The 20,290-nt window shown below is 36.2% G+C and overlaps 3 protein-coding genes across 3 annotated transcripts in view; 2 read left to right on the top strand and 1 right to left on the bottom strand.

Annotated features, from left to right (window-relative positions):
- Positions 1–874: 874 nt before the first annotated feature.
- On the top strand, positions 875–4,656 carry LOC144450483 (cytochrome P450 2B4-like). The gene is made up of 3 exons (XM_078141105.1): positions 875–1,349; positions 2,089–3,081; positions 3,487–4,656. The coding sequence occupies exons 1-3, from the start codon at positions 980–982 to the stop codon at positions 3,663–3,665; spliced, it is 1,542 nt and encodes a 513-aa protein (XP_077997231.1). The 5' UTR covers positions 875–979; the 3' UTR covers positions 3,666–4,656.
- A 1,057-nt stretch (positions 4,657–5,713) lies between these two features.
- LOC144450484 (lupus La protein homolog) lies at positions 5,714–15,356 on the bottom strand. Its single transcript, XM_078141106.1, has 13 exons — positions 15,303–15,356; positions 14,190–14,290; positions 13,240–13,309; positions 12,322–12,428; positions 11,781–11,882; positions 11,233–11,343; positions 10,745–10,845; positions 9,945–10,016; positions 9,431–9,461; positions 8,706–8,843; positions 8,197–8,383; positions 7,536–7,667; positions 5,714–7,037 (listed from the first exon to the last, which is right to left on the bottom strand). The coding sequence occupies exons 2-13, from the start codon at positions 14,256–14,258 to the stop codon at positions 6,925–6,927; spliced, it is 1,233 nt and encodes a 410-aa protein (XP_077997232.1). The 5' UTR covers positions 14,259–14,290; positions 15,303–15,356; the 3' UTR covers positions 5,714–6,924.
- A 241-nt stretch (positions 15,357–15,597) lies between these two features.
- Positions 15,598–20,290, top strand: part of LOC144450465 (prohibitin 1-like) — a 5,334-nt gene continuing 641 nt past the window's right edge. The window contains exons 1-6 of the mRNA XM_078141075.1: positions 15,598–15,898; positions 16,883–17,044; positions 17,542–17,684; positions 18,059–18,175; positions 19,072–19,167; positions 19,744–20,290. The exon at positions 19,744–20,290 is cut by the window's right edge and continues 641 nt beyond it. Coding sequence (XP_077997201.1) covers positions 15,802–15,898; positions 16,883–17,044; positions 17,542–17,684; positions 18,059–18,175; positions 19,072–19,167; positions 19,744–19,959 — 831 coding nt within the window. The 5' untranslated portion in view covers positions 15,598–15,801 and the 3' untranslated portion in view covers positions 19,960–20,290. The remainder of the gene's footprint in view (positions 15,899–16,882; positions 17,045–17,541; positions 17,685–18,058; positions 18,176–19,071; positions 19,168–19,743) is intronic.

Raw genomic sequence — 20,290 nt, 5'->3', positions numbered from 1 at the left:
CACTTGCTTCTGTGATCGCGCAGGTCCACTCATCGCGAAAGTGTTTTCTTTCGCGGTGAGTGGACCTGCCCAATCACAGAAACAAGCTTGTAATTTTACCCCTTTCATAATATATAGTTGGCCAAATACGTCAATAATATCGATATATTATCGACATGTTATTGTATTCTGATAGAAATATTCTGATACATATTTCGGGAAACAATGGGGCATGTGGGCCAGCCCCGAGCGGCGAAGCCGCGAGAGTGAGTGTAGTGGAAAGTGGCAGCGAGACTACTCAGATATCTACCTTGAAAGTGGCCTATCATAATGCGTTGCGTTTGATTTTTGATCTTAAACGTGATGTTAGTATCAGTCATAATTTTGTAATTAGGAATATCCTCAATTTTACTTCATTGCAACGTATTAAAGTTGTTATTTACATTTTGTAAACGTTTAATGGACAGCAAGAATACTGTTATTTACAGTTGTGTACATTCTGATTCCTATTTCCATTCTAACTTTTGGAAACACTTTAGGTTGGTTCTTTACTAGTGCTTTTTGTACTTTTTAGACTTTAATTTCTAGGGGGGGGGTTCACTTCAGTGTTACATTTTAGTGTTTTCTCTTTCTTTTCTTTTTATTTGTATGGGCCGCTGGTCTGAAATAAATAAATAATAATAATAATAATATTGCCACACTTGTCAACAGTTGTGACGTAATGGTAAGATCCGATCAAGTGAAAATAACAAGTGGATGTTATATACAATAGTATCATATGTAAGCATAGGCCTATGCCCTTGTAGACACAAACACGCATGCGCGGTTAATTTTAAGACAATAACATGATCAACGAAATTATACGTGACATCCGCACTAGACTGATAGCATTAGGGAGACAACTAACTGCCTCCTCTAGTTTATACTGTATTTAGATTGCTGAGCGGATTAAGGAGATTTCGAGTGTCCTAAACTAGATACTATATATCAGTCGAGGGCAATGTCGTTTGGTGTGATATATTCAACACTTCAGAAATGGCTAGATCTTCGTTCGGTGTTACTAACGGTGATAGTGTTTTTGATATCTTACTGGATATTCAACCGATTTACAAACAAACGTCGTAATCTGCCACCTGGACCACGAGGTCTTCCGCTACTCGGTAATGTTTTCGCTCTTGCCAACGCGACACCTTTCAGTACCCTCCGCGATATGGCTACCATTTACGGCGATGTGTTTACAGTACGTTTAGGGACACAATTGGTCGTGGTGCTCAACAGCTATGATGCTATCAGACAGGCTTTGGTAGAGAAAGCTGACGATTTCGTCGGTAGACCCAATTTTGATGTAAAAATTGGAACCCTTGATGATGGTAAGGGAGAATTTTATTTTTAATTATTGCAATCACAAACATGTTTCAAGGGTTGTGAGATCAGTCCAGACTCTGAGGTCCATGTCACAATACGTGTATGTATGTCAGATATCGATCCACACTCCATTTGAATAATGAATACTATATACTCCTGGCAAGCGATATTAAAGCAGGATAAAGCTTACTCGATAAACAATTCCTAGTGACTGTGTGCGTTCTGGGCTATTGGATGGAAACCTGACTGAAAGCGAAAACATTGAGGGTCCCAACCTCGACCTCCGCACGACTCGTGTTTTATTGGAACAATAGCTGACCCTGGCCCTAAGGTCATAAATCATAGACCCTACAACATTTGTACACGGGTCGATGTCCCTAAAAAGGAGAGGGGCATTGTGAGAATTGAGACGCGATTTATTTCGTCTGCAAAACAGACATGTAATAAGAATGCTATAAACGAGTGTAACAAATAGAGAAAGTGCTTTACTTCTTGTTACTGGTTGTAATGAATGCTATAACGAGTGTAACACATAGTTAAAGTGCTTTACTTTGTGTTACTCGCTGTAATGTGAATGCTATAAACGAGTGTAACACGTAGAGAAAGTGGCACATTTTACTTCAGTGTTACTCATTGTATTATGAATGCTATAAACGACCAAGTGTAACACATAGAGAAAGTGCTTTACTTCGTGTTACTCGTACAATGACTATACACATTCCGTCTTCTTCATTTTGCTTTCAGGCGTTGTGTTATCAAATGGCACAAAGTGGAAATTCAAACGACGATTGTTCTTGAGTTACTTGCGTACTTTTGGTATGGGTAAAGCATCGATGGAAAGACGTATTTTGGAGGAATCTCAATACCTGTTGCAGGCTTTTGAAAACCACAACGGAAGGGCGCTAGATCCAATGGAACACATGAACAACACAATTTACAATGTGATATGTTCAATCGTTGTAGGAGAGCGATTTGAGTATGAAGACCCCAGATTTAAGCAGTGTATGGGAGGATTGGAATCAATGTTCAAATTAGCTCAGATTTATACTGGACTTGTTTTCATGTTTCCTGGAGCCGGTATATTTATGGACCTACTCTTTGGGAAAGCAAACCTTAGACATAACCAATCGCTGTATGATGTTATTGAACCTTTTATCAAGGAACATGATGATACCTTTGACCCTGACAATATACGTGATTTCACTGACGTCTTCCTAAAGACCACCAAGGATTGGGAAAAGGAGATTTCAGAAACATCTCCACCAGTCAACAGAGTAAAGGGTTTACCTTTTCACTATTACTACGTATATTCTCTTATCCTTGACATGTTTGCTGCAGGGACGGAGACAACAAACACAACACTGATGTGGGGATGGTTATTTATGCTAAAATATCCAGACATACAGAAGAAAGTCCAAGAAGAATTAGATAGAGTCGTTGGTAAGGATAGACCACCTAATATGTCTGACAGAGTAAATCTACCCTATACAGAAGCTACCATAACTGAGGTGCTGCGCTTGGCTAGTACAGTTCCATTATCTGTACCACGTTGGACTGTGAATGATACCCAGGTATATGGGTATGACATCCCCAAAGATACAATGATATGGCCCAATATCTGGAGTGCCCTGCGTGATCCAGAATTGTGGGAAAACCCTGAACAATTCAACCCTGAACGCTTTATTGACTCAGAGGGAAAATTCTCCAGACCAGATATATATATTCCTTTTGGCCTTGGTAAGTGGCTTTCTCGTTACAAATTCCCTTTTCTACAGTCCCAGGTTTTATACTTTTATTGTACAAGTTTGTCTGTATGTCCGTTTAGGGGTGTATTATGTAAAAAAAAAAACCACCCGTGTGTGTGTGTGTGTGTGTGTGTGTGTGTGTGTATGTATGTATGTATGTATGTATGTATGTATGTATGTATGTATGTATGTATGTATGTATGTATGTGTGTATGTGTGCGTGCGTGCGTGCGTGTGTATGTGTGTGTGTGTGTGTGTGTGTGTGTGTGTGCGTACGTACGTTTGTATGTATGTGTCAATCTATCCATATCCAATTCCCGTAAAATCCATCAAACCATCTACCTTCTCTTGTATATCAGTAGGCAAAGCTACATGTATTTGTTATTCTTGATTACAGGACCACGTGTATGTCTAGGTGAACAGTTGGCAAAGATGGAGTTATTCCTGGTGTTCAGCTGTGTATTGCAAAACTTTACACTTCTAGTTGATGACGAGTTTCCACTTCCAGATATGAGAGGAACTATGCACTTGACATTACAGGCTCCAAACTACAAGATGGTGACCGTTAAAAGATAAATGAATTAGATATGGTTCTACGGTTCTCATTATGCTATACAATGCTTTTGTTTTACCGTTTCTTATGGCCTTGAAGAGCCTGAAAGTACATACTTAATCTTCCTGGTGCACCCAGCCTGTAGACTTCAAGGACTATCGCTACTCACGCTATTCTGCATTTTTATTTTTTTAATTTACCCTAAAATATTTTGTGGCGTATATTGACAAAAAATGACACCGAAATGTAATACTTTGCATATTTGCGCATACTTAGGGAGTCACTTTACTTTCCGGTCGTAGTTTGCAGACTTTGTATGCTGTCGTGAACTTTTACATTTTGAGTAAAAAAAACGCCGAATTTATTCACTACTCGGACATAATTTTGATTAGATACTCTTCTTTTACACAAAAGAAGTAAGTTCACATAATATTATTGATGATTTTGATGGGAAGTTCAGAATTTTTTGGACGATTACAAATTGCCAATCGTCTGTATTTTTGCTGTCTGCTGTACTGACTGGTGTTACGTACTACAACACATCTTCCTACACGGGATGACTGCTGCTAATGTATTAACACTTTTTTAAACAAAGAGGAAGCTGGTTGACATATCAAATGGAGTAAGCTGTGGTCATAAGTTGCCCAGGTAAAGAGCTTTATTCATTCCCTCCTCGCCTCACCCCATTTTGTTTCTGTTTGTTCTGAATATCGACTCTTTTCCCAGTTTCACATTTGAATGACTGCTTCCAAAAATGAAGATTTTATTACCGATTTCAAGGATAATTTGATAAAATAATCATTTATCCACAGTTTTTCTCCCAAGTTTTAAAACTGAACAATGTAATGACTGTTTTAAATGCTGAGATTATATTATCTGAATGAGAATGTTTTCACTGAAATTGTATCATACATGATTGTTTCCTTCTGGATTGCTTACTTCGCAATGGTCCATTACTCTTTATGTAAAACTGAATAATAAATGTGATGAGATTAATCTCGTTCCTATACAGTATCACTACCATTTACACCTCCACTCACAGTCTAGTTCCTATACGGTATTGTTACCATTTACACCTCCACTCACAGTCTAGTTCCTATACAGTATCATTACCATTTACACCTCCACTCACAGTCTAGTTCCTATACAGTATCATTACCATTTACACCTCCACTCATAGTATAGTTCCTATACAGTATCATTACCATTTACACCTCCACTCATAGTATAGTTCCTATACAGTATCGTTACCATTTACACCTCCACTCATAGTATAGTTCCTATACAGTATCATGACCATTTACATCTCCACTCATAGTATAGTTCCTATACAGTATCATTACCATTTACACCTCCACTCATAGTATAGTTCCTATACAGTATCATTACCATTTACACCTCCACTCATAGTATAGTTCCTATACAGTATCATTACCATTTACACCTCCACTCATAGTATAGTTCCTATACAGTATCATTACCATTTACACCTCCACTCATAGTATAGTTCCTATACAGTATCATTACCATTTACACCTCCACTCATAGTATAGTTCCTATACAGTATCATTACCATTTACACCTCCACTCATAGTATAGTTCCTATACAGTATCGTTACCATTTACATCTCCACTAAGTGACCACGTGTGTTGGCATCCAGGCTATGATGAGATTGAAACATTCCATTCTTTAAATCATACATTATACTGATCCAATAAATGCAATAGTGTAAGTTGTCAAACTGTTGTTACTTCAAGTTGTGTTCTGTTTTTAATACAACACACTTGGATGGACAGTCAGAGTTCATTGTAGTAGCCCTTCCTTTGAGGCTAAAAATACATGTGTTTCAACTCTTATTCGAATATCCAACTTTAGACCTTTACAAAGAAGTATTCATCGTACTACCTATAAGAGAAATGTTTACTTTGATAACACAGAAGAAAGAAGAAACACACTAAAATACAAGGGATATGATTAAAATGTTTATTCAGATTACTAGATCTAAACAAATATCTTGTACAGCGTCACAGTTTTCTTTCTCATATAATTGAATACATGATAATAGTGACATTCTTCTGTAGTATTCTAGTCTACCATCTCTTTTCATAATAAGTGAAAAATAATATTAAATTTGACAAAAACTGTTGGTATACATGAAAACAAATATTCATATATCTAAGTGTGTGTACATCATTTGTGTTTTCAACTAAGCAGTGTGTACCAAGTTGATTATAACTTATAACAAGTCACATGGCCAAATTCTATTTCAACTTGAAGGCTCACAGGTAGAATCCATAAAGGTCAGAATGGGAAAAAAGTGAACAGTTCATAGGCTGTTCCTCTACGTCAACCTCATCAAAAATACTCCAAATACCAATAATGCATCCAGTAAATCTGATATACAGGTCTGTGAGTAGAAAGTCTGATATACAGGTCTGTGAGTAGAAAGTCTGATATACAGGTCTGTGTGTAGAAAATGTGATATACAGGTTTGCGAGTAGAAAATGTGATATACAGGTCTGTGAGTAGAAAGTCTGATACATGTATACAGATCTGTGAGTCATCTCATAACTGGTGGTCATACTAGTGAAGGTGTAAAAGATACAAGGTGTCACTATAGAGTTTTTATGATGTAGTCTACACTGTACTTCAGTTATGTTGTCATAGTTGGGAAGATGACAAAGCTATGAGATTCACCTACAGATTTTAACACTGTGTAGTCTAAGGTGTAATTCAGTTGTATTCTAGAACTGTAGATACTTGAAAGGGGTACTGGTATATCTGATGGATCCATTGTGTAGTCTATGGTGTACTTCAGTTGTGTTCTAGAACTCTAGATACTTGAAAGGGGTACTGGTATATTTGATGAATCCATTGTGTAAAACATACTCAAGTACATGTATCTGTTTATTTTGTGTACAAGGCCTGTCATCCTATCAAATTCATGCCAGGATGTACTATTTCTTTTTGAAAGATAATCTGCCCCACTGTGTTAGCATCTGCCAAAGTTTGTGGTTTTTAGTTTTGTTACCTTACCAAGTTCATGTCAAGATGTACTGATACTCTTTGTAGAATAATCTGCCTTGCTGTGTTAGCATCTGCTAAAGTTTATGGGCTCAAAGTTGTGTACAAATTCTGTCTTCATCAAATTCATGGTGAGATGTACTGTTACTATTCAAAGAATAGCCTGCCTTGCTCTTTTTACATCTGCCAAAGTTTGTGGTTTCTAAGTTTTGTTAGGAATGAAGACAACAGCTGGGATGGTTCTGATAAGAGTTTCTCTACTCAGCCACAGCTGTTTCTGTCTTGACTTGTTTGCTAGCAGGTTCTTCAGTAGTACCAGCATCATCTTCATGGGCACGTTTTACAGGTTGGCTTTCTTTCTTGGCTGTGTCTGCAATGAACAAGTATAAATTTATGTGCAATGAACAAGTATAAATGTATGCAATTAGTCATCCAAAGATGCAAGTTGGTAAAAAAAAAAGTAATGCATATAATAACGCTTGGTGTATCAATAATCATAATTGTGACATTTTAATGTCCACTTTGAAATATTCTAGACTAGAGCTGTTTTTTTATCACTTACTACAAAATTACTACCAACCCATACATCATTCCTTTAGGGAGAGAACTTAAATTCAGTTACAAATATCACATACGTAGAAATATATCTAATGAACTTCACAATTAGTAAATGAGTGTGATTCACTGCTTGACTGACTGACCAACCAATTGATTGATTGCTTGACTGACCGATTCATTGATTGATAGCTTGATTGATTGATAGCTTAACCGATTGATTGATTGATTGATTGATTGATAGCTTGATTGATTGATAGCTTAACTGATTGATTGATTGATTGATAGCTTGATAGTTTAATTGATCATTTACCTTCATCCCCACTGTCATCTTCATCATCATCGTCATCACTTTCAAACACAGTCTTCTTTCCTTCAAATTTTGTTCCCTTTCTACGAGGTCCATCTCTGGCATGTCTTCCTTTGAATGGTTTACGTTTCCTTCCTAGAACACAAACATATACAAAACCCTTACACATCAAACACAAATCATTACATCCTACCAATCTATGAATGGTTACCTACCAAGTCAGTCAGAGGTATGGCTTGTATTCTGTGGAATCTCCATATCATGAAGTCTGTTCTTGTAAACACTTTGTTTTAAAGGGTTATGTTCCAATCCCAGGTCATCACATGAGTGTTGCCTAACTCTGCATTACACATAGAGAAGCAATGAAGGAACCATGGTTTATTGCCTAACTCTGCATTATACTATGGAGAAACAATGAAGGAACCATGGTTTATTGCCTAACTCTGTATTACACTGTGTAGAAACTATGGAGGAATTGTGGTTCATTGCCTAACTCTGCATTTTACAGGTATACCATCGACAAAACTATGGTTCATTGCCTAACTCCACAATATCTTGTTACTGGAGTCTGGTAATGATCACATTTATCTGCCTAACTCTACTATGAATGAATGAATGAATGAATGAATGAATGAATGAATGAAATTTCTGTAGTAGTACTTACCTGTTCTCTTCATATCTCTCACTTTCCTTTGTTGTTCCCTGATTTCAAGCCACTTGTTTTTCTCTTCCTCTCCTTCCAGCACTTTGGTTGTAAGTTCTTGTTCATTCACAACAATTTTTCCATCATTGCCTTCTTTGACTTTATCCAATGCTGACTGTGCTTCACCACCATCAAACCTAATATAACCCTACATGGATAAAACAGTACAAGTCAGTGATGTTTTACACACAACACTTTCTCATCATGTTTTAAGAGAGACAAATCTAATGAACCTAAGTTTATATTCAGTTATTTTAACATTGTGTGGGACGGTGTGACGCAATTTATACGAAGAGAAAAGGACACAACCAAATACTGCAGTTGCACAAGATGCCCAGAGAACTTCATAGACAGGCTTTTTCCTTTATCACTATTGCAATACAGTACGTAATTTTTTTCACTCCAATTTTACTAACTCGGCTTCTGCCCCTTTATGTATATAAAATGATAAATATTCAAGAACTTTCTACCTCTGTTTCTCCCCTGGTAAAATCAATCCACCTGACATTGCCATGTTTGTCAAACACTGCATGTAAATCTTCTCTTGAGGTTTGGTCTGTAGCACCACTAAAGTACAAAATACACCCTGGTTGGTATTCATTACCAGGCTAGTATGGAGATTAAAAAGGAACATTTTGAGTGAGATGGGGAATAAAAATTTGCATTTTGAAGAGGGATGAAATGACTTTGCAGAATTCCAAATCATAGATCTTGGACCTCCAAGATGTACGTCCAAATACACATTCTTTAATTACATCACCAATAACAACCATTCACCTTCATCCCCATCATATCTGTCTGTCTGTCTGTCTGTCTTTCTGTCTCAGTCTGTCTGTCTGCCTGTCTCTGTCTGTCTGTATCTCTCTCTGTCTCTGTCTGTCTGTCTGTCTGTCTGTCTGTCTGTCTGTCTGCCTGCCTCTCTCTCTCTCTCTCTCTCTCTCTCTCTCTCTCTCTCTCTCTCTCTCTCTCTCTCTCTCTCTCTCTCTCTCTCTCTCTCTCTCTCTCTCTCTCTCTCTCTCTCTCTCTCTCTCTCTCTCTCTCTCTCTCAAGATAGCTGCAATCACATGATTGCAATATACCACTAGTAATGATGCATTTTTGATGTACTAAGTAATCACTGGTACATATGTAACAGTGGATGGCATTTGATTTGGCCTAGGTATACTTAGTTTGAAAGTGAGATTGACATCCTTACCTCATCACCATCTTCCTTTTCATCCTTCTCTCTATCAAAAAAAAAAAAAAAAAATTAGTATGATTTGCATTTCAGATGACATGAATATGCAAATTAACATGAGTGAAAATTCTTAGCATATTTGATATAAGGACACCTTTTGCTTACACTTTTATACTTTGATCTGTGTGTGCGCGTGTATGTATGTATGTATATAAGTATGTGTGTGTGTGTGTTTGTGTGTGTGTGTGTACGTACATCAGTGTGTGTGTGTGTGTGTGTGTGTACGTACATCAGTGTGTGTGTGTGTGTGTGTGTGTGTGTGTGTGTACGTACATCAGTGTGTATGTGGCAGTGTCTTGTCACCTTCATGTCTAATTTAACAATACTGTAATCCAACACTTTGCCATACTGCCAATTTTGTAATATTTGACATTGGTAAGTTTGACTACCTTGTGATAAATTTGAATGAGTTAATAAAAAAAAACCAAGTTAATACACGCTATCCATAGGAATTTGTCATGACAACGCTTACTTATATTTCTGCATTTTTTCTTCTTTCTTTGCTGCCTTCCTTTCTTCTTGCTTCTTTCTAAAATAATCAGCTCTTCAGAAACAAAATATATAGATTTTCAGAATCAGTAATTGCATATGTACATGTATTAGCAAGAAAATAGTGCTTTTGATTTTACGATGTGTACAGATTGTGTTATTTTAAGTATAAGTACAAGTGTTCTACTTGTATGACTGTTTTTCTGAAGATGTAACAAATATTGTCAATATTACATAAATAAAATGATGTTCCTATTGTTAGACAGATTGAGTTATGTCAAGTACAACAATAGCATACCCTCCTGCTTGTCATTGTACTTCTACAAATCAAAACTATTTGTTAACCCCCCCCCCCCTCGACCTTCCATGTGATAATGATTTACCAACAAAGTACACAAACCTAAATATCTCCAATTGAAAATTCAGCTGTTAGTAATCCATGTGAGAACAATTTCCCAACAAAGTACAGACTCAAATATCTTCAAATGAAAAACCATCCATGTTAGTAATCCAATTTGTTATATTAAGCATTAGTTTCAAACACAAACTTGAACATTGTACCTGAAACTTTTGACTGCACACTTTAGTCTTTATCAACAGCTTCAGCCACTGTTTAGAACACAGGGCCTTACAAGGACTGAAGAGTGCAATCAAAATTTCAGGTAACAGTTTTTACGTTTGTATTTGGAACAAAAGTTTACAAAATGTAGTATATAGACTAAGAAAATTTCGTCTGAAATTTCAATATTTCTAAAAAACTAATTAACTCTGTAATTTACTCACTTTAATAGCCTGATAGTCTCTGTTTCTCCATACTTGATCGATTCTGCATCTACAAATTTTTTAGCGTCTTCAACAGAATCAAAAGTTGTAAACACTGATCCCTGTGTATTAAAAACAAATGAAAGAAATGAGTTAGGTCTGAACTCGAGAGATCTGAAAACAAAGCTATGAAAACAAAGAGAAGGAAACCAGAGAAATGCAAGCAATATTACAGTCAGTTGCAGAGAAAATTGGACACCCTGGTTTGGTCGAAATCAGTTGGTGCATGCCTGAGATATCAGGGTGAACGGAAGACACATGCATGCACGGACAGATGCGTGGACATACACATACACACACTGATGGACACACAGACGGAATCCATTTACGCCCCTTTGGGTGGTGCCCACTGGGGGCTAATAAGCAATGACTGCCATGGAAACAGACACAAAAACATTTGCCATAGAAACAAGACACAACAAGAACATAAAGACTATTACCACTCTTACCTTGAACTCCTTGGTGTCCAAGGTTTTTCTCATCTGAATAGTGCTCACTTTGCCGTGTTTGTCAAGAAATTCTTGAATATCATCCAGACTAGCATCATTTGGAAATCCTTTCTGTAAAGACGATAAAGAGTTATCAGTAATGAATTATAAATATGTAACAAAATCAATATAATATGGCAACAAGGCTTAAAGATCAATGGGTGTACATTATCTATAAATCCATCTTGTTTTTTGTAATTTAGTGTATTAGCAGGCAACATTAGGGTTAGGGCTTTTAGACTACTGGGATAGACAAATTAAATAGTTTTTCCTGGCTTTATCAAATACATGTATAAAAAGTTAAGGTTGAATGATGTGGAAATCATGTAAATTTCACCAGATTTCTTTTTCTTCTTTGTCTGTCTTTAGAACATTCACAAACAGCGACAGTCACACAAGAATTCGCTAAAAAATAACTTATTTAAAAGATCAAAGAAATGTTTACACCTCGATAAACAAAGTAAAATATCACCGACTTTGCCTATCAAGGATGTAACTCAGGTACTTACACAATACACACTTCTAGATTTGATGTCAGCCCTTAGATTGTCAGAGTCTTCTGGTACAGGTTTACCCTCACATCGGCGAATTTTAGTTTTGTCTTCACTGATCTGAAACACAAGATTACTTTCTGACATCAAACATATACTAATAACATTACTGTTTGATATGTAAGGCAGCTCGACACCAGGGTAAAAGAACAGGGATTATATTTTCCCAGAGTCTCGTCTGGGTGGTCTCTTAGTAGAACCCCCCAGTGGCGAGAGTCTGGGTAACAGAGACTAAAACAACATGAAATATGGGTTATGTTTCCCAAGATTAGAGATTAGATGAAATACAAGTTATAATTTTCATCATGGCTGCCATATTGTTTGGTTTCACATGGAGGAACCACTAAAATGCAGACAAAATACTGTTGTGAGGTTCTAGCAATCCAGTGACCAATCAAATTCTCTCAATTAGCATAAACTCTTTAATCGCCCAATGATAGTTAAATGTGTGTACCATGTGATATATCCTGACTAATGAGAACTATTTTACTTAACTCACCTCTAGTAGTCCTGATGTGGATTTCTTGAGAGCTGCAACGATGACTTCAAAGTCTGTTGACATTTGTTTCAATCTATTGAATGTGATCAAAGTCTCCAGTGTAACCCCTGGTAAGTATCAGTCAAGGAAATCATACCATATGGAAAGCCTAACTGATGAGTAGCACACCTAGTGGCCAAACTATACTATCTTTTGTCTTTATTATAACAGGAATATCTACAGTTTATAATATCATTTTTCACAAAAGATGGTATAATTTGTCCACTAGTATGACATAATACCTTTCCTGGTCAGTGATCGCCCAGCCAATAGGACCAGGAGTTTCTAGTGGATGTTAGGGATAGAATATTGTGGAAAATGTACATATTTGAGTACTAAATTTTAACCAATACACACAACATATGTTTGATATGCTGAGATCTTTTGACTGCAAACAGCTAGTCTTGTTCCCTCATGATAGAGGGCGCTGTTTACGATCACGTCACAAGGTGACATGATCTTGAAGAATGTTCCCATAGATCTTAGGGGAATAGTACTGTCCCTCATCTCTGATGAGCAGCATGTACATGTGTTGTTTATATGTTTATAGTTTCAAGAATTAATTACACAGTGAATATAGTCACTTAGGAATAATAAAATCGAAATGATTGCATGTGTTGAACACATTAAAACTGAATGACTAACACGATCACTGTACAAGATGAATTAAAACATCGCAATTGTTTCAAATGTACTGCTCCAAAGTAGCTTTCACAGGTTACCTCACTTGTTTGATAAAAGTTTACTTTTGGTCTTTATGTAAAACAAGAAAGAACTGATCACAAGTAAGCATAATGTATCATGCAAAACAATAACTGAAAACTTGATATTAAGATTACACTAAGAACACAATAACTGTTTCTAAATTTTAAAGGATACATCCTTCATCTTCTTTGGTCTTTTCTTGAAGAAATTTGTCCCTTCTTAGGTTGACGTCACCAAAGTAATACTACATCAAAGAAAAAGAAATATGAATCAAACCCTGAAATTCAGTGTATTTGGGTTCCTACACTGAAGTTTATTACATCACAGTATACCTCATTTTTCTCATATTTTCACACAATTTGTTATCCTTTGGTTAATTTCAAGCTGCATTTACATGTTTGATAGTCTTGCAGTAAGTCCTTGGGTCTGCGCTGGGAAGGTTATGACAACCAGGGATGACAGTACCACTCAGACAGAAACAGTACCACAGCAGCACCTTTGGTGCTATGTAACCTGTGGTCACTTTGAAGTCAGCAGAATTGCCTGATGGTCTAGCAGCTAGACTACATGCTCTATTGACATGGATAGATACCAGTCAATCTGTATAACATTGATATTGTTTCTCAGGTCAAAGTTGAACAGCTGAAACTGTTTCTGTGCTGTACATCCTACATCTGGGTTTCTGAAAACCTACATGTATAGAACACTATAATGATTCTATGTACATTCTAGAACAGGAAAATATTATCTTGCATTGATTTGTCTCTTTTAGATAAAATCAGACAGATAGAAACACCATCATTCTTTCATCTCAGCCCTTGGAAAATTCTGTGCACAGTCGAAACTACAAGAAGTTTGGATAACTGCTTGTTTTATGCAACTTGGAGTTATATCTCCTGATTTTCAACTTGAACATAAAGGTAAGTTTGCACTAAGTAAGGTAAGTTTCAATATACTCTCACAATAAGTATGATTTATTAAGAGGAATATGCCCTTTTTACAATCTGATTTTAAAAAGTCATTTGCTTTTCTCTTTTAGCTGTTTTAATATATAGCTTGTAACCATTCCATACTTGAAATATTCTATACGACAAGACAATAGCCCGAGTGACTGACAAGCTTACCTCTATTTGGCGTATAATCTTTGACTCCAGAAAAGATGGTTTTTCACTCTTTGCACCGTTAGCTGTCATTCTGTCTTGCTGGGTGAATCTTTTCTGAAAATCTGTACGAAAAAATTAACCCTTCTCTTTCAGCATCACTCATAAAATAATAAAAGAGCATGAACGAAAACAGTCATTTATATGCTGCATATATAATCAACTCTCCAACTTAGCCTGCTTGCAAATTAAGTCGAGACTTGATTCTGACAATGTCCCCCCCCCCCCCCCCCACCTTCTCCAGCATTCTAGGGACATTGTAAGAATCACACCATGCACACTGTCTGCAAGCAGACCTACTCTCTCCAACATGATTTATCAATGTTAATAGCTAAATTGCTGTCACTACTAGTGACTATTAACCATTCACTTTCACTCAGAAATCTTTAGATAAAGTTAACTTATTTTATTTATTTTATTTATTTATTACTCTTCATCACAGGCAAAAATTGATTTACACAATAATGAAAAAATATTAACAATGCAACTACTTGAACTAGACAAGACAGAAAAAACATACATATTACAAAAATGTGGCAACTAGCAAACAATCATGTTTTATATTTTACAACAATGGTTTCAAAAATATCAGAAAAGTGTCTGATGAGTAATAATTTAAACCTGGAAGTACTAGTATATTCCCATGATTAGGTTTTGTCCTATGCTGAGACTCCATCAGTCGAACAGTAAACAAACTTAGTAGGCTCTAAAGATACATTTGTAATACTTACCTTTCATTGCCAAAGAAAATTGGTACAATCAGGAGTTACAATGCAAGTAACGATACTTTGTAAGTTAATTTTGTTGTCGTATTATACCAAAGGTTGTATATGTCATTCATTCACCACGATATTACACGTGGGTCCAATGCAATGGTCACAGACAATGTGGTGACTTCAAGTTGACCAGAGAATCGAAATCAAACGTACTTTCAACGTTAATAGCTACAAATGAAACCACTAAAACATCAAGCTACTATCGCTCGATATGGTTGCTTTGAGATTTCACACAGACTTTTTTGTCGTCGTTGTTTTACACAGATTGCTCAATATGTACGAAATGTGAAGGGACACTCACCTTTTAAAACGGTATGGTTTCACCACGGACAACGTGTTTGCATCAGGAAGAAGACGCACGCTGGTTGCGGTCAAGGGTCAAAGCTAGCCTCTTTCAAACCCAGCAAAATAATGTATATATTTATTTGTAATTAAATTTTTTTGTCCAATTACTAATAAACACTAAAATGTGTGATTTAATGTATGGCATGTTGTATTAAGTCTTGTAATTTTTAATAAGGTGAAACTACAGATGAAATATGGACATAATGCAACTTACAAGAACGAGGACATAACTGCGCCTGCGCTGATTAACAGGTTACGGAACAGCACGCACGTTTGCGAATGGGACCACGTTTGCGGTGTATTTACTACGACACTGCATTTCTCAAAGGAATTTGTATGTGATTTCAGGAGAGTTGTGAGAAAAGGGTTTTGTAACAATTCTGACAAATTGGTCAGTTTTATAAGAGAGTGCGCTCACGAACATTAGCACGGTTTAGCCCTACTTTTAATCCAAAATGGCGGCTGGCCTGACGAGTTTATTCAACACTCTTGGCAAAGTTGGTCTTGGTCTGGCACTTGCCGGTGGAGTGGTAAATTCTGCATTGTATAACGGTAAGCTACAGTGTTCTTTTCCAAAAAAACCCAAACCTGCACTAGTTAAAATTGCTGAGTTACGATGCCATCTTATATTCAGTGTAGTGTCTAGTGAAATCTTTCATGCAAGTTGCATCACGTGGTTTGATAACACGAGTTTGCATAACTTGACTATCAATATATCTGCATGTACGTATACTTAATCTGGATTTTGATCAGTTTCATTCGTATAATCACTTAAAAATCAAACAGTGGGAAATATTCAATATAGGATGATACACCAACGTCATGCCTAAATAATTTCGGGGGGGGGGGGGGGATTTCTGACCAGTTATAGCCAGATGCACTATTGGGATTGTGTTAAAATATGCATATAAAGGTTGTAAGTCTGCAACAGTAGACATTTTCTCAGCCACAGAAGCTAAAAATACAAACAAACTTGGTTACATCTTATACCTAAACTAAAGAAACTACCAATCTTCTCCAAAAAGAGTTTAGCAAAACCTGTGAACTGTAATGGAACTTAGGGAATTATAATTTATAGGGTGAATTAAATATAACATCATGTGCTGATGTGTAGATTCATATTAATTTATTGAATAGTAACCTGTTAATGATACACATGTAACAATCCAACACTGCAATGATGTATTCTTGTAAATTTACAGAACACAATGATGTTGAAGCAAACTCTCGCACCATTGGCTCTGAGCAGTGTTGAGATTGTAAAAAAATAGATTGTATAAGCACAAACACACAATGAAAAATGGGATGGTGAACATTCAACTCTAAAAGTTTCCAGAAATACTGACTAACTCTCATCCTGTTAACAGATCTGAGCATCATTGGGTCAGTGCATCAGACATTATATGACAGAAAAAAATGGTATTATAACTATGATTGTGATGTGTCCTTATTAAAAGTTGATCATCAGTGTTGGATAGGTGTACATTACCTATATGGACTACTCTCAATTCAAATCACTTTACATTTGTTACACAGTGGAAGCAGCTCACCGTGCAGTAATATTTGACAGACTTAGAGGAGTATTACCCGAAGTTTCAGGTGAAGGAACACATTTTCTAATCCCATGGGTACAAAAACCTATTTTCTTTGACTGTCGTGACAGACCAAGAAATGTTCCTGTGGTTACCGGCACAAAAGGTACATGTAAACATGCTATCTGTTTTGTTTGTATTTTTCTCGATAAGGGTGTTAGGAGGTGAGGGGTGGGGGGGTGGTGGTGGTGGTGGTGGTAAATATTTGCAAAGTGTACTGTACAACACCTCCAGTCAATATTAACCAAGACAGCCAGGATGGACCTTAATCATGCCATAGCCATTGTCTTTTACTTAGACTTGACCTGAAGAGGACCTTGTATAAATTTGTAAAATTGGTGAAGACTATGCCCTGGACAACTGCTATTAAAGCACTGTCAATTCCAACACTGCAATGATGTATTCTTATCTGTCAATCCACAGAACACAGTGATGTTGAAACAAATCTCGCACCATTGGCTCTGAGCAGTGTTGAGAATATTAAGATTCTCCCGTGTCTTTTACCAATTCAATCAAAAGTACTTATATCATCTCAATTTCCTATTTGAAAAAAATCAGATTATAATAGATGGTATAATATTTTGATATTTTATTTTTTTAAAGATTTACAGAATGTTAATATTACCCTTCGTATTCTCTTCAAACCAATGCCTGAGAGGTTACCACAGATGTATGTCAGTATAGGTGAAGATTATGATGAGAGAGTGCTTCCATCTATTACCAATGAAGTCCTAAAAGCAGTAGTTGTAAGTCCTTGTTTAAAAAGTTTTCTGTTTAGTTATATTCCTCTAACAGATCCTTCTGTGGCGTTTTTGACCAGTCCACCCCTTTCTATTGGATCAGTTTAGTCTTGCATTTACTCAGGAATGTTGATTTAAAGTAGAACCAAAAGGGGTTTTCATATATGATTATGAATAGCTGACCTCGCAACCTTCTTGTAAGCAAAGTCCTCAGTGCAATGTTGACTGCAATGATGTATTCCAATCTGTCAATCCACAGAACACAATGATGTTGAGGCATTGGCTCTGAGCAGTTAAACAGACCTTCTAATATATTCATATATAATGATGTTAAATGATGTTTAAGATTTTCCACTATTTTGTTGTTTATTTGAAAACAGGCCCAGTTTGATGCCAGTGAATTAATCACTCAGAGAGAGGTTGTGTCACTCAAAGTTAGAGAAGAATTAATTGACAGGGCTGCCAACTTTGGTCTCATATTGGACGACATTTCTATTGTAAGTGACAAAAATATCAATGTTACATATCTAATACAAATCTTAAGACTTCACACTTGGTGAGTCATCCAGTGCTGTTGAACTGAATATCTTGGATTGTGGGTATTTATAAATGTGTTTTTGCATGAATTGTTTTATCATTCATTTATGGCTCAACTATTAACCATTGTTAGCTTGGTTCAATTATTATTTACCTGTTGTGTAGTATTCTTTTATTCCACCAATACAAGAGGTGAGTTCATGATAAAAATGGTTTATGATCAGTTATTAGAATGTTCATGTTGCTGGTGTTGTGACTGCACTAACTCCCAGAGTAGATGAAAGTTAGCAAAGTTACAGCACCAGCCATATGGACATTCTACTTTAAGGATTACAAACTGTGTTTATCATAAACTCACCGCGTACTTAAAGCTGACTGAAAGTTCTCTAAACTTTACCTACTGCATTTTGATTTTATGTTTAGTATGGCTAGTACATTTGACAAGTGAAAGGCCAATAGATGTACAGAGTAACACTGCAATGATGTACTTTTTATCTGTCAATCCACAGAATACAAATGTTGATATCAATTTATCACTCTGAGCAGTGTACAAGTACAATTCTATTTGCTTGTTAGACAAATATCTAGTAGTAAATCTCTAGTGCTGTTGCTAAGGTTTGTAAACCTTGGTAACAGAAAGGGGCATTTGGTAAAACTTTCAGTTTCTAAACATGTCAAAATTTTGTTGGGCATGGGAATGTAGGTAGATTTAACTACCTATTGCCTGTATCTTACCTATGTAATGTTTTCTTTTTAGTTATTTTAACATATCTGAAATAGGACTAATTACTGTCAGCTAAAATTTACAGATGAATTGTGAATTAAAAGATATAATCCTGTTTTTGTTCAATTTCAGACTCACTTAACGTTTGGTAGAGAATTCACCCTAGCTGTAGAACTGAAACAAGTGGCCCAGCAAGAAGCAGAAAAGGCCAGGTTTATAGTAGAAAAGGTAAGATATATGTATGTCTTAAGAAAAGGCCAGGTTTATAGTAGAAAAGGTAAGAAATGTCAATAATAATGGAACCAGAATATACAAATTCAATTCAGTATAGCTGTATTGTCCTCATTGAAATTTTCTCTTTTGCTCCACGCAAAGAGACAAAAAAACAAATTACACACAAAATGTAGGCATTATGTTGCTTGATTGTCATTATTTTGTATGAAATATTTTTGTACAGCAGGAATTAACTTGTGGAATTTTGACTCAAATATTCTGAGTAACACTGCAATGATGTACTGTTTATCTGTCAATCCACAGAATACAAATAAAATGTCGATAACAATCAACTTCACTGAGCAGTGTAATACAGTATAATTCTCTTTATCATAATCAGTGTTTTAATTTGATCGTTAACAGATATATAGTATTCAATCTTTGCTGCAATCTGGGTTGCCCATAATTTGCGCCACCAGAGTGCGCCCTCAGTGGCAAAACTTTAGTTTCTTTCGTTTACATGGGCTAGTATTGAAACTAACTGTAAATTCAGATACTGTAATATGGTACATTTGTAATTGCTTTTTACAGGCAGAACAGCAAAAGTTAGCCACCATCATTATTGCAGAGGGAGACTCTAAAGCAGCTGACATGTTGGCCACAGCATTTCAAGACACAGGAGAAGGATTGGTCGAATTGAGAAAAATAGAAGCAGCAGAAGATATAGCCCACCAGTTGTCAATGTCACGTAATGTGGCGTATCTACCGTCAGGACAAAACACACTACTCAACATACCCATACAATAATAACTATGTTTAATGTTAACTGTATGGTGTGTGAATTGTAGGGGACGTTGTTCAAATGTGTGATTTTTTTGTAACTTTCTTTGACCAAAAACACTTTTTTAGTAATCCTGATCTTTGCTGGAATTGTTGGTATGTGGAGTACTAGGGTTATTAAGGAAGCATGCCTTTGGTAAATCATAATATTTTACAGTTGTAGAAATTTAAAGTCTTGCAATGGTAGTCATCTCATGAAGTTGTTTCAAATTATTCCCAGATTTTGTAAAAGATTAGTACGATTCTCAAAATCATCTCAACAATACTTGAAATATTTCAGTCATGAAACTGTGATATT

This window comes from Glandiceps talaboti, chromosome 20 (genome assembly GCF_964340395.1).
Source record: "Glandiceps talaboti chromosome 20, keGlaTala1.1, whole genome shotgun sequence".
Classification (NCBI taxonomy): Eukaryota; Metazoa; Hemichordata; class Enteropneusta; family Spengelidae; genus Glandiceps; species Glandiceps talaboti.
Note: the sequence above shows the minus strand (reverse complement) of the source record. Positions and strands in the feature narration are given on the sequence as shown.